General features: G+C 52.6%; 1 protein-coding gene across 3 annotated transcripts in view; it reads right to left on the bottom strand.

Moving 5' to 3' along the window:
* Positions 1-15,097, bottom strand: part of LOC133344687 (uncharacterized) — a 57,614-nt gene that overhangs the window by 4,726 nt on the left and 37,791 nt on the right. For 2 of the 3 annotated variants that reach the window (XM_061554745.1, XM_061554746.1), the window contains exons 7-14: positions 10,961-11,896; positions 9,506-9,595; positions 8,923-9,180; positions 8,429-8,593; positions 4,437-4,598; positions 3,169-3,246; positions 1,491-1,566; positions 307-369 (exon numbers count right to left, since the gene is read on the bottom strand). In XM_061554745.1, coding sequence (XP_061410729.1) covers positions 323-369; positions 1,491-1,566; positions 3,169-3,246; positions 4,437-4,598; positions 8,429-8,593; positions 8,923-9,180; positions 9,506-9,595; positions 10,961-11,896 — 1,812 coding nt within the window. In that variant the 3' untranslated portion in view covers positions 307-322. Of the gene's footprint in view, positions 1-306; positions 370-1,490; positions 1,567-3,168; positions 3,247-4,436; positions 4,599-8,428; positions 8,594-8,922; positions 9,181-9,505; positions 9,596-10,960; positions 11,897-15,097 lie in introns of those variants that run through there. The other variant, XR_009755360.1, reaches the window with a different exon arrangement.

The following is a 15,097-nucleotide window of genomic DNA, read 5'->3' as shown; positions in this document are numbered from 1 at the left end:
TGGCGCCACGGTGGCGAGACGTTAATTACCTTCGCCTGGTATGCAGGAGGTCGTGGTTTCGATCCTGACCCTGACGACTGCTGTATATTTGGAGTTTGCACGTCTCTCTCCCCGTGGTCGCGTTTGATTTTTCTCCGGGTCTTCCGGTTTTTCTCTCCACATTTAGAATAAAAATGCATTTAAGAATATTTGGCTGCTTTGACGTTTCCACACGATAAGCCACGTCGTCGAGCTATGTACATTAAAAAAATAGTTTATAGTTTCTGTTCACAAGTTCATGATGAAGATGACGTTGATGTCACTCACCACGTCGCCCCTGGGCTCAAGCGAACTCCGAGGGCTCCTCGGACAGCTCCCTCATCCAGTCCGCTGGGGAGATCGCAGCGGCAGCGCCACCGAACCGAGACAGCGCAAAGTGGCAAGGAAATGGATCATCGCGACGGCCTCGAGCCTCATTCACCCCACGGGTTTCGGTTTGGCGACGGCGCTTGAAATCGATCCCGAGGCACGACGATGCACGATTTGAGTGTAGAAGGCGCTCCCAACGCGATCGCATTCTCGGGACGCCGTAACAAGTGGGTCGGAGCGTGCACGTCGAGGGGACGTCGATGAAGGATTCGTTATTTGATTTGGCTGAGCGGATTTTGAACCGAAATTTCACAAAAGCCAACGGACAAACCAATCTGACATCAGCCCAGTCGCACTCTAACAACAACAACAACAACAACCGCTGTTCACCACTAAGTGGTGGTAACGTCACCACGGCGCTTGTGCCATGCCAGGTGCACTTTAACGTCACATGACGTGCCGAAGGCTCGCTATCAGGAGGTCACGGGACAGACCCAGGTGCCATGGGTTGAGTGACTGAGATGGCTGACAGATGCACCAACTGTGCTCTCCACTGTGCCAACTCTCTGCGTTTTATGCGCCCGGCACTCCGCTCATTATTGCGAGCGTCACTCCTCTGCCCTCCATTGTTGCGACTGCCACCAACTCTCCCCAGCAGTGTCCTTCATGAACCTCTTCCATGAATCTCCTCCACAGAACCTCCTGGTATCTATCCGGGGCAAAGACGGTAACACCTGACCATCGTTCCACATTGCTCCTCTAAATCGCTAGACCGATCGATCAGTCTCCAAATAAATGACAATCTAGCCGCCCCCTCCCACCCTCCCCCCACAGGGCACACAATCACAGCACGCACCTTGCAAGTAGCTGTCACCCCCCTGGGTGGGAAGTTGCAAGTCCCCACAGGGCACACAATCACAGCACGCACCTTGCAAGTAGCTGTCACCCCCCGGGTGGGTAGTTGCAAGTCCCCACAGGGCACACAATCACAGCACGCACCTTGCAAGTAGCTGTCACCCCCCTGGGTGGGAAGTTGCAAGTCCCCACAGGGCACACAATCACAGCACGCACCTTGCAAGTAGCTGTCACCCCCCGGGTGGGTAGTTGCAAGTCCCCACAGGGCACACAATCACAACACGCACCTTGCAAGTAGCTGTCACCCCCCGGTGGCGCTGGCAGCTTCCGGCTTCGTGGCTTCGGCGACTCCGTGAGTGTGGCCTGTGGCACGTGGTGTCGTGGGCACCGCAATAGGTGGCAACGTCCATGATGACAACGTCCATGATAGAGGGGGGCGGGGGTTTGGGTTAGATCGCGCAAATATATAAATGTGTCGTTTAAACCCGCCACCACCCGACGCAGCCAACTCGTAAGGGTTGTCACGTAAACAGAACGTGGCCAATTCGTCACTAGTACAGCACTAGTGTGTAGTGTAGTGTATAGTGTAGTATACTAGTACAGCACTAGTGTATAGTGTAGTGTATAGTGTAGTGTATGGTAGTGTATAGTGTAGTATACTAGTACAGCACTAGTGTGTAGTGTAGTGTATAGTGTAGTATACTAGTACAGCACTAGTGTATAGTGTAGTATACTAGTACAGCACTAGTGTATAGTGTAGTGTATAGTGTAGTATACTAGTACAGCACTAGTGTATAGTGTATAGTAGTGTAGTGTATAGTGTAGTATATAGTAGTGTAGTGTATTGTGTAGTGTACTAGTACAGCACTAACCGGTGTGTTGGAGAGCCAAGCCACAACATTTACAATCTGAGTACGACGTTTCGCCAGTAATTACAACTAGCTTCATCAGGCGAAAGCCTACGTGTTAAACTTAATGACAACAGTACGAAAATAGCACTGCCGACACGTGCGTAGTGAAGTAGGCGTCACCGCCTCATGGCGCTTATGCCACCGCACATCACCGCCACACTCCCGCTCTTTGAGAAATCTCGTGATTGTTGAAAGGTTTGCATGATGATGATTCGTGGCCTATGATGGTGACTGACAGATGATTGATGGATTGTGATTAATGTGATGATGGCTGTCTTGTGGATGATGACTAAGATTATGATTTATGGATGGAAATTGATAGGGTGGTTCTGATCATGTATGGATGATGATGATGAATAAGGCACAGGCAAGGGTGCAATGATCATTAGTATGATAATGCCAATGATGGTGATGATGACGGTGATGACAGTGACGATGGTGATGATGACGGTGATGACGGTGACGATGACGGTGGTGATGATGATGGTGACGATGATGGTGACGATGATGATGATGGTGGCGATGATGGCGGGTCACGATAATAACGGTGATGATGGTGACGATGATAACGGTGATGATGACGGTGGCGATGATGGCGGTGATGATGACGGCGGCGATGATGGCAGGTGACGATGATAACGGTGATGATGGTGACGATGATAACGGTGATGATAGTGACGATAATAACGGTGATGATAGTGACAATGATAACAGTGATGATGATGGTGACGGTGGTGATGATGGCGGTGACGATGATAACAGTGATGATGGCGGTGACGATGATAACGGTGATGACGGTGGTGACGATGATGACGGTGATGATGACGGTGGCGATGATGGCGGGTGGCGATGATGGCGGGTGACGATCATAACGGTGATGATGGTGACGATGATAACGGTGATGATGGTGACGATGATAACGGTGATGATGATGGTGACGATGATGACGATGATGATTACGGTGGTGATGATGGCAGTGACGATGATAACAGTGATGATGACGGTGACGATGATGACGATGGGGTTCGACGTCAGTCTGACCCTGCTGCCTGACCTGCGGCTCGCGTCTCGCTACGGGGCCGGCTGGCAGGCGGACGCCCAGGCAGGAGACGGACTGCTCGATGTCAGAGATCTGCTCCTCGGAGGGGACAAGCGAACAGGACAGGCGGAGCAGTGACAGACGCAGCCGCCGTCAGGGTCGGCGAACGTCCATCCGCGATGACGACGCACGGACAGCAACCACGAGCGCGCTACGCGTGAACGCGGCGGCGGTGTTTTGCTAACGAGCAATGTACGTCCCATCGAATCGACCCGAATAACAAAAAGCAAAAAAACATCCGTTTGAATATATGAACATGGGGGAGCGAGTTGTTGTAGCGGTTAGCACGCTGCGCTATGACAACCCGGCGACCCGAGCTCGATTTCCGCTCACAGCCAACACCAGTGACGATTATCTGAACCGGTCCTGGGCCTCCCCTAGGTCGACTCAGCCTCAAATGAGCAGCCAGTGACACGGGTGCGTGATGCTGAGCGGAGGTGAGAGGAGAGCGGAGGAGTGGGAGGAGGGGTAGGCGGAAGGAGAGAAGGATGTGGGGGGGGCACAGAGGAAACCTTCCTGGAAACAAGCCCGACTTCATCATCTGCCAAGAAATTCTTACTCATAATAGTAACTAAGAAGTGGTGGCTAATTCATCCTGTTATTCGCATGTATCCACAGATAAAGAGTCAGCTGGAATTGGTCTCTCAGGAGGGCGAAAAAATGCATCCGCCGAACAACCGCACCACTCAACCCGACACCACATTCATGAGCCGCCACGCACCGCTCCACCCTGCAATGCGCCTGGCACAGCACCCACACTGCACCTGGCTGCCACTGCCTACCACCCCGCAGCGCAGCGCACCCATCAGTGGCAGAGTGCACGTGGCATGGGCTCTGGCGCAAAGTATTCAATGGGCCTGCCGTGTTCAATAGCCCCCCTCCCCTAACCCCCACTTTGTAGCCCGATGCCTAGCCCCTTCTGGCCCACGGACCCCTGTGCAGTTGCACCACCTGCACACTCGATGGCTGTGCCACAGGCACCCACAGGCACACACCGCACCCAAGAGCCTGCGCCATATTTCCGCACCACCACACAACGCACCCGCCAACTTCACCCGCTGCAACGCACCCACAATGTAAATGTAAAAACGTGGCTGAAATCGCGCGCATGAACAATCGTGGAACTTGGAGAGAAAGAATACAGAAATAACCAAGCCCGGCTGGAGGTTTCCTCCATAGTCGTCCGGACGTTTCTGGGTGTCTGTAACACCCCCCCCTCTCACCTGTCCCTCGGCGCCCTGCACCTGCGCCGAGGCGGTGGCGACGCGATCCTCGAGCCACGCGAGCTCGCGCTCCGTGGTCGCCGCGTGGATCCCGCGCGCCCGCTCCTCCAGGTGCCGCAGCTCCTCCTCCAGCTCGAAGGCCTGGCCCGCGCCCACGTACACCTGCGGGCACGCGGGACGGCCACGGGGGCCCGTCGAGTGGGGGGAAGGGGGGGGTCACGGTCACGTCCGAGACAGGGCTCTCTCGCGTGTTGACCTGCCGCTAGGTCTGGGCTGCCCGGGGCCCGCGGTCTATTCTATCGCGCTCGTTGCGCGCGACAGACGCGCGAGGTTGCATAGATTTTTGCGGGTTTGCTGGCGGAATGGAGTAGGTGGGCACGTGACGACTGCCGAACTAATACGTTATAATAAAGTCGCGCTCGTCGCACGCACGCACACACACACAAAGTGCTTGCCACAAATGAACGAAAACACCTTGCTGATCTCGTCAATTCCGGCGATCCTCGCAGCAGCAGCGGCGGATTTTGGCTGGTAGGCCATCGAACAAAGACGGCGGTCACCGCGTCGCACGGCGCTTTCAGATGCGCTTCTGCGGCCGTCTGGAACGCTCTTCCTTCCGATATTAGGAAGCCACTGGAGCTATGCACTTTTAAATCGTCTAGATTTAAAACTCATTTCTTTAGATCGATTTTTGTGTTTAGTTTGTTGCCCTTCCCCCGCACCTCCGATTAGTACGGTTGTCTACGTACAGGTGCAAAAGAAGTTCAACATACATGCGTATATACATGTAGCATCTACAATGAGGAGGAATAATGGATGTGGTGTGACGGGTGCAAAGATATGTTTTTTTTATGGTCACCGACCAGGATTAGTCCCCGGGTGTAGTTTGTTAACCTATGTGCACCTGCTTTACCTCCAATAATAAGACTTGGATATAGGAAAAGCCGCACAGAGTAACATGCGAGGCTAATTGTTTTGTACGTTGGCTGAAAGCGGCGTAATCCATGACGACAACAACAACAAAAAACCCTACACGTGTGAGGATAGCAACTGAAAAGGTCCGCACAGATAGGGATAATGACTCCGACTCACTGTACTGCAATCGTTTGGCACCCCTCACAGCCCCAATGGTTTTTGGGAGGTTCACAAGTCGGCACGCGATTCACCGACCCTTGCCGCCAGATGGTTCTGCTGAAAGCACAGCGAGCACTTCGTTTCGTTGTTTGTATCGACCCCACGGTTTCGTTGGAAAGTTTTTTTTATTTTACACGCCTTCATTTAACTCACTCTGTTGTTGTATCCTCAAATCTTGTAACTCAATTATAACCCACTTCCCAATGTCGTATCGACTGCAAACTTGGTATACGTATGTCATACTGATGACAATACTATATTATATCATAAAACAAAAATTAAGCAAATCTTTTTTATATCGTATGTTTCGGCTTGGGTCTAACTGTCTACGGTAAACTCACGTCGGCTGTAATTGACCACGGTCCCTTACGTTATGGCAAGCTTCGGGGCCACTTCCTGGAGTCGTGGAGTTATTCCATTGCTCGTACATTTCATAAAAGCGTGTTTTGAAAAAAGTTGTTTTAAATATTACTTATTGCAAATGGAGAGCGGAGAGCGCTGGGTCAGCCGCGCGACACTGAGGCGTGACCGATAACTGGAAGCGACGGGCAGAACAAAAAAAATGACACGTCACTGTCATGTTCAAAACGAGCTGTGATGTGTCACCCTGACACAACTTATGCAAATGATATACAGTGATCAAATACAATACACACACTTGAGTCGACATCGGCATTGAAAATAAAATGTAAAAAATAATATGTGAACGTATATGTCATCTAAAGATACAGTATATTGCAGTCAACTGTTTCAGATTAATTAACAATTGATCATTTTCCATCTTCAATGCAATCATCACCATCGGCTGCGATCTTAGCTACTGCTGGATGAAAGTCCCCCCAGTTCATCGCAATCTCCCTCGCAGTCCTGCAATTATCCATCTAACCCCTGCACATGATCCAATTTCATTGCTCCATCTCCGCAAAGGATGTCCTTTTGGGCCCAGTTCACTTATTTTGGCTGCTACTCTGCCATTAGAAAGAAGTAAAACATACATACATTAGTCCAGACCAGTTTGTTCTTAACCTGGGGGGCACGAGACGCCCTGTCTGAGAACCAGTAAAAGTTAAGAACCACTGGTCTAGACTGTCGAGTGATCATCCCTTGTCTCTGAAACGAATGCGTGGTCTCTAATCCACGCTTTTTTCTCCCTCTCTCAGTGGAACTCCAAGCTCAGACCTCTCCGCCCTTCTGTTCCATTTTCTCTATTCGGGTCAACAACGTCATGGCAGGTGATTACGCACCGATCAAAACTGTCTTCATTCGGCACTTGGGTACATCGCATTTCATTGTCAGTTCCGTGTTCGAAAAAAAAAAATCAAGCCTGATCTCGTCGGCGTATTTAATCCATCGCATTGATCTCGGTCCACCGACAGTGTTCACTGCCCCAGGTCGACACATTCAGTTGTGTCCTTCCATCATATTTTTACGTTTCCAAGCGAATTCACGTGGATTTTGCTTTGCTCATCACACTTCATACCATAATTCGGTACAAACAGTCGCCAAAGAGCTCAATTTAATTTGTTTCAGCATTGGCCCTGGTTCTCTGTTGATTTCCACAGCGACTCCATTGGCCTGGCAACTTTTACGTAATCCTGTGAAGAGCGGTGGTTTTGTCTGAATCTGAACTATGCTTATTTTTTTCCCATATATATTAACGCACCTATTCAACAACAACAAAATCTCCACTAGTTACGTTTCCGTCGAGGATGCTTGCACTTCGAGTGGCTGGCCCTTTGTGAGATTGCTGCTGTGACTGCTCTTATCGAGTGTCGGAATATTTGCAGACGTTTTTGTCTCGGGCTCTTTTACATTGCTTTTGTGTTATTTCCCGGATTGTTTGGCATTTTCATCCTTTTTGTTAATCTCTATTTTTCATCGCGAAGCTTTTTGGGGTTTTTACATAACGCTCGATGTTTAATGTTTTTTCATACATCTACGGTTTATACGACGAGCAGCGCTCCGACCATGTAATTACATGCGTGTCTCTTTCCGTACGGCATCGTCGCAAGATCACGGTGTCCCTTGACACGGCCGTATTCGGACACGTTAGATAACCGCCACTCGGCCGTGTCGTATCGTGTTTGACCCACACAGCGGCACGGCCTCTAAACACCGCTATCGGGGCAGGTCGTGGAACAGGAGCCGTTCCAGGGACGACGAGACCCCCGTACCAAGCGTAGCAATCAGCCTGCTTGCTGGAAATGTACGCATCAAGAAAAAACATCTGAATCGCACACGATATGTCCATTCAATGCCTTAATTATATGCGTAAAGACGATGCTGCCACGTGGTTACGGTTGGCACACTGGACTTGCCATCCGGCGGTCGCAGGTTCGACCTCCAGGAGTGGCGGTTGAAACAAGCTTCTTAAATCCCTCCTCATCTGTCACTCATCTCTCAACCCAGCAAGTTCACCACCCAGTCTATCGGCAGATCAACTGTGTGTTGGAGTAAAGTGTGGGTAATACCACCACTTCCAAAACGTCCGTCCAGGGAGGAAAAATAGGCGATGAATATCGTCTGGTGGATGTCATTCTGCCGACTGTGGCGTTAGCAGGTACTTGCAGGGCTGCATCTTTACCTTTTAATAACACGTAGGCATTTTCTTATAATATTGTGTATCAGAATATTTTAATTATAGGATTTTAATCATCGTTCAGCGTGCTTACCCAGAAAATCCTCATTCATTCCCAATTCTCTTTTTCAGTAGCGTTCTGCCAAGAAATATTCTTTTTGCCGAAGACGGTGATGTTGCCACGTGGAATCCCAATCGAGTAAATTTTTCAGCATCAACATTATCACGATGATCGACGATGACAGAGGGATGGATGACCGCGACGAACAACAGCCCTTACGTTCTCCTCCAGCTCGGACAGCCGCTGGTCGAGCGCCCTGGCCACGCGTCGCGACGGCGCGGGGCCGACATCGCCGGCGCCCGGCCGGGAGAGCAGCCGCTGGGCGTCAGCGATGAGGCGCAGCGCGTGGGTCGTGAGGCTGCGCAGGGAGGCAGCCGTGTACCTCTAAGCGGAAGCAGGTCACCACAGCGGCAGGGCCACAGCGTCACGCGCGGAGGGGAACGGAGACATTGGGAGGGAGGGAGGGAGGGGAAACAAACTCAAGCCTTCCACCACGAAGCATTGTCGGGGGAGGGGTGGGGTGGGGGCGCGTAGGGCCAGCCCAAGCCATTCAGAATCGAAGATCATTTTTAAATTGTTGCCATTTCTGTAGCTGCAAGACACGTTTTGATTTGCCCCCCTGCAACCCCCAGGCTGAGATCGTCAACAAAATATTTCCTGGATTCCAATGCAGATTATCAACATGAATGAGCCGAGAGTGCTGAGTGCCACACCTTCCGCATCTCCGTCTCGACCTCCTCCTCAGCATCACCCTCATCTGTGGCGGCGGTGATGGAGTCCGAATCACCGGCTGTCTCATCTTCCCCCTGGTCCTCCCCCTCCTCTTCGTCCTCCTCCTCCTCGGCGAGGATCGAAGTGGACATCCTCTCCTGCTGCTGCCCGTGTCTCAGCGCCGTGCCCCGTCGCAGAGGGCGCGGAGCGTCCCCGTGACGCTGGCCCAGCTCCGGAGACGACACGGACCTCACCCCACTCTGACAGCAGAGGGAGCAGAGGATGGAGAGGGAGCGGAGGATTGAGAGGGTGCAGAGGGTGGATGATGAAGAGAGTAGAGAGAACGAAGTGAGTAGAGTGGAGAAAAAACAGGAAGTAGCAGGGCGGAAGATGAGGAGAGCGAAGAGAGTGATGGATGGAGAAAGTGGATGACAGAAACGGAGAGCAGAGTGGTCAAGTTGTGATGAAGTCCGTTACACACACTGCTCGAGCACCGCGTGATCAACGGATTCTTCAACATTTCGTCAGAATTTTCGTGCCGTGTGCCACCAGGGCACCTGGCGGCACCTCGCCCGTGCTCCGTACCTGGGCCCACGTGTGGGACGGCGCCAGTCCACTCTCCAGGCGGCACAGGCTGCTCTCCAGCACCGCCAGGCGGCTGGACAGCGCCGCCAGCTGCAGGCGTGCTCGCAGAACAGAGGAGAGCGCCGACACGTGGCGATGGTGACAATGGTGTCAATGGTGGCAATGGTGGAAATGGTGGCAGTGGTGGCAGTGGTGGCAGTGATGGCAGTGGTGGCAGTGGTGGGAATGGTGGCAGTGGTGGCAGTGGTGGGAATGGTGCCAGTGGTGGCAGTGGTGGGAATGGTGGCAGTGGTGGTAGTGGTGTCAATGGTGACAATGGTGTCAATGGTGGAAGTGGTAGCAGTGGTGTCAATGGTGGCAGTGGTGGCAGTGGTGGGAATGGTGGCAGTGGTGGCAGTGGTGGCAGTGGTGGCAGTGGTGGCAGCGGTGGCAGTGGTGGCAACGGGGTGGGGAGTGGGAGGATGGAGACACGGTGACAACGTTCGGGGAAAAACATTTGAAAAAAAAAACAGGTGACAAGAGTGGCAGCGACGTTAGACACAGGGATGGAATGGAGCAGAGGAATGAAACAAATGTGAGGTCCACGGGAGAATAAGCCACGATGGTGTGAAGTGACAGAGGAGTTTATTGAGAACAGATTTAACGACACGAATCACACAATTCAGCGCGTTGGTGGGGTATTTGAATGCATGAGTCTTTCAGGTTTTTTTTTGCTAACTTGCGCACAATCTTGTTTGACACTCTGATTACGAAAAAAATTCCCAGGTTTCACATGCAACAAAAACTGCTTTATTGGACCGTCTCACTTCTTCATACGTAAAGTTTATAAAAAGTAAAACGTATATAGCCTCTGTTCAGTCTCTATTTGCCACGGTAAACAATGGCAAGCGAACGCAAGTCCTTTCAGTGCGTTTCAGTCATTTATTTTCAACTTACTGAAATCTTGCGACGACAATTGCATTGCAAATGACAAAAGTGAGGTTCTGTGGGACTTGCAGTGGTTTTATTTTCATCACATAAGACATTTATTTTCACTACCTGTGAGTGAGTCAGTCAGCGATAACACTAAAAAGCCATTTCCATCGTCAATAGACACGTATCAGCTCATTCTTACCCCAAAAACCCAGGGACCCTGTGGCAGTGATGAGAGCAATATACAATGTATGACCTTTGACCTGGGTCAAAAAATCCTCACCAACATTTCCACCGTAATCATCTTTAAGTTTTCTAAAAAAAAATACATATTCAAAATATTTGAAAAGTTGTGAGTCAAGGACAATTTTCTAAAATGAAGAAAAATCCGTGTTATTTTTTGCGGAGGAAATTTGAGCCTTAAGTGGGTAGTGCTGGATTGAGGGGTGCGGGGGGGGGATGTTAAACTGCGAAAATCCACAGGAACTCCATAGTCGACTCACACCACAGGGGCCGGAGTCACCCCACGACAAGCAGCTGTACCTGATCCAAGCACCCCGGGCTGCCCTCGGCACCCTCTTCCGCCGAGCCTTCCCCAAGCACCCGCGCTGGGCCCTCACGCAAAGTCCTCCTCGGCCCGCGCTCCGCAGCCGTCGGTGGCCCGTCGACAACCCCCGCCGCTTCTTCCGCGTCGCAACCCACTGGGCCGCCGCGACCTTCGCCGCTGCGCTCGGGCGCGAGCAATTCGCCGGGGCCGTCGCTCTCGGCCCCGGTCGGACCCGCGTCTGCGCGCGGCTGTCGATCTCTTCCACGGTGGCCAAGGCCCAGCGTCGCACGAACGGCATCGTCGTCGTCGATGGGGTAGTCGCCGCTGCGATGGCCGCACGCCGACTCTTCCCCCGAGTCCCCGCCTCCCCTCTGCCCGACTGACGCGGGCCACTCATCCGAAGAATCTCGCACGCCGATCGTTTCCCCTCCCGCGGCGGCAACCGTTGAAGGTCCAGCGTCGGGCGGTGGCACCGCCGGCGATGGGTCCACGGCGGCGCCGGGGGAGATGCTCGGATCGGCCGGGAGGCTGTTGGCGGTTGAGGAAGAGCGGCTAGCATCCCTGCAGACCCCGTCGCCTCCGGGACCACGCGGTTCGTCCGTCTCCTCACCCGGCGTGTCGGAGCAGCGGGGGTCATCCTCGCCGTTGGCATCACCGCCGGCTGCGGTCACGGAACGTCGCACACCCCCGGCGTTCCCGGCGTTCCCGTCGCTCCCGACGTCCCCGCAAGTGTGAGCGGATGTGGTGGGGCCCGGAAGGAGCTCGGAGGTGAGGGTTGGTGCGAGGGATGCACGGTCGCGCCGCCGTGCGGGCGCGGAGCGGCGGGGGCTGTCCGTGTCCGGGGATGTGGTGGGGTCACTGTCACCGCCATCGTTACTCGGCATACGGAGGACCCCACCGTGACCGGGAAATGCGGCGTCACCGTTCAATAGCTGGGGGAGGGGAGGGGAGGGAGGGAAAGAGGTAGGGAGGGAAAGAGGAGGGAAAGAGGAGGGAAAGAGGGAGGGAGGGAAAGCGATTCTCAGCGTGACTAAGATGCTTGTGAGCGAGCGAGCGAGGCTTGACGTCACGGGTAACATGGCCAATCCAGGGTGTAACCGTTAGGTATGCAATGATTCACCGTCCCTCCCAGGCCGGGTGATTTGACAAATTATAATGATTCAGAATCAAGGTCCAGAATCATGATTTAATTTAATAATTTGTTTGCTTAATCTTTGTACCGTTTGTCTCACTTGCGCAATTTAGCTTGCTCTGTTAGCCCATTTCTCAAATTAGGATATGTTTATAGAATGTATTTCACACCATACATAGCCAAACGTGCTAATCAGAGGTTCATTTAACTGTAAGGAAGAGCTTTGTAAGAGCGTTTTAAATGAGTGCAAAGTCCAAAAGTGCACTGACAAACAATGGAAAGACCTATACTTGAAATCACGCTGACAGACAGAAAGATGAACACGTGGATCAGGGAATAGATGGAGATTGAAGACATCGAACTGACTGTAAAGACAAACCAAGTGGGCTGGGGGAGGACACGTCATGAGAAGGGTATGCAACCAATGGTCGAGACTGGTGGCAAGAGTGGCAGCTGAAGGATCTAACGCGCCCGACAGCACGTCCACGGAGGAGATGGAGTGTGCGAGTGCTGGTCGGATTGTTGCATCGCAGCATCGTGAGTGAAAGCGACGGCTTGGGAGACCTTCGCCCGGCAGTGTATAAGACCATGGCTGGTGATGCTGATGCTGATGAAAGTAATGAGGTGTGATTTGGTCTATGAATTTCACCATTTGAGCTCTACCATAAGCGACGGCGTTACCGTCTATAACGGCAGGGGTCACGGTTGCATGCTCCACGTGGGCGTGAACGTGAACGGTAATGAGTGACTGAATCATCAGACGCAGATCAAGGCAATGCCCTTAATTCGCCGAGTGCACGGAGGCAGAGCAATTCGCAAATGAAGCTCGTTAAAGGCCTAACAGTCTGACCCGTGTGTTTAAGTGGCACAGTGGCCGAGTTGCTCGATTGCTGGGGTCAAAACTTCAAATGCTGCACAAATATAATGTCTCTCCTGCGGGTCACTGATATGATGGGACCAGCGGCTATGCTCATTAAACTGCCTGGCCTGAGTCTTTAAGTCAGGATTTGTCAAATTCGGGTTTTCCCGACTCACCACGGCACGCCTCTCCGAGTTCACCAATTACACACTACTGGACATCTGTGAAAAAGAGCGTTTTAGCTCATCGGATTCCTCCAGTGTAAAGAGATATTCTGATTCTGGCTACGGCGATCAACTTGCAGTTTGTAACGGTGGCTCGCACAATGGATAGCGCACTGTGCCGGCAACCCTGCAAAGCGGAGTGAATTTCTCCGGACACGGCTAACATCAGCGGCGAATGACGAGGGAGACGCTGCATGACAATCACGGCACGCAGCGGTGCGTTTTTTTTGTGGTAAGATTTGCTAGTTTATCCAGGATGTTTCTGTTGCGCGTCATCGCTTTAAGATGTTCTCCGTTCATATTTTGTTTGTTGCGGTTGCACCCGACTTAAGAGCCGCATGGCTCACAGGGCTACACCAAATACATGAAACTTGAAACTTGAACGCAACCGCGACTGCATCGCGATCGTGCCGTTCGCGTCCGGTGGCGGCGACGATCGCAGCCCGATCAGCGCGGTGCTCTGTGGGAGATCTCCCCGCTCTGTTCCAGCCGAGCGAGGGGCGCCCTCTGCTGGACCCAGCACGTTCCAGCACCACACGCTGAACGGCCACAATCAAGGTGAAAGACAACTCTTGGGCTCATATTCTTAGGTTTTTTTCTGGAAAAGTCACGTGGGGACAAAAAAATTAATACAAGTAAAATAAAAAATAAATAAAAATCACGACGTTTCGGAAGCAACACAAGCTTCCGTCTTCAGGTGGAACAGGTCACAGCACGATAGCTGAAGAAGAAAGCTTGTGTTGCTCCCGAAACGTCGTGATTTTTATTTATTTTTATTTTACTTTTATTCATTTAAATTTTTTACCTACGTGACTTTACCGAAAAAACCTAAGAATATGAATCCTTGCAGTCACGAAAGCTTCAAATCTAGACTCTTGGGCCTTTTCTTTATCCACAAGGTAAGGTTTGTTTAATCCACGGCACGGATCTACACCATCGTTCTCGCTCTCTCCTGCAACGTCCCGAACTCCGCCTTCCTGGCTCTGCACCTCCACGCACTCAGTCTCCACCAATCACCACCTCTCTTACCCTCACCTGGCCTCACCGTCCCACCTGACGCTCACCCACCCACCCACTCACCCACTCACCCACTCACCCACCCACTCACTCACCCACTCACCCACCCACTCACTCACCCACTCACCCACTCACCCACCCACTCACCCACTCACCCACCCACTCACCCACTCACTCACTAACTCACCCACCCACTCACCCACCCACTCACCCACTCACCCACTCACCCACTCACCCACCCACTCACCCACTCACTCACCCACTCACTCACCCACTCACCCACCCACTCACCCACCCACTCACCCACTCACCCACCCACTCACTCACCCACTCACCCACCCACTCACTCACCCACTCACCCACTCACCCACTCACCCACCCACTCACTCACTAACTCACCCACCCACTCACCCACCCACTCACCCACTCACCCACCCACTCACTCACCCACTCACCCACTCACCCACCCACTCACCCACTCACTCACCCACTCACTCACCCACTCACCCACTCACTCACTCACTCACCCACCCACTCACTCACTCACCCACCCACCCACTCACCCACCCGCTCCCTCTTTTGAACTGTCCCTGGCTCTGCACCTCCTCGCACTCCGTCTCCACCAATCGCCACCTCTCTTACCCTCACCTGGCCTCACCGTCCCACCTGGCCTAACTGTCCCACCTGACGCTCACCCAACCCCTCCAGCTCATTTCCCTTTTGAATGTTCCGGCCGATCCTCTTGCTCCCCGTGCCCCCCGACCAATCGGAGCGTGGAGTGTTTGCTCTCGCCTTCTTGATTACTCTGTCCCAGGGATCGTTTGGGACAATCACTACAAAGGTTTCATTGTTTTGGGCTATATAGTGCGTCAATGTAAATGTGCCGCTAACCCGCCACCAC

This window comes from Lethenteron reissneri, chromosome 20 (genome assembly GCF_015708825.2).
Source record: "Lethenteron reissneri isolate LAM-NWPU_2019-01 chromosome 20, ASM1570882v1, whole genome shotgun sequence".
Classification (NCBI taxonomy): Eukaryota; Metazoa; Chordata; class Hyperoartia; order Petromyzontiformes; family Petromyzontidae; genus Lethenteron; species Lethenteron reissneri.
This window is presented reverse-complemented; position numbering and strand designations above follow the sequence as displayed.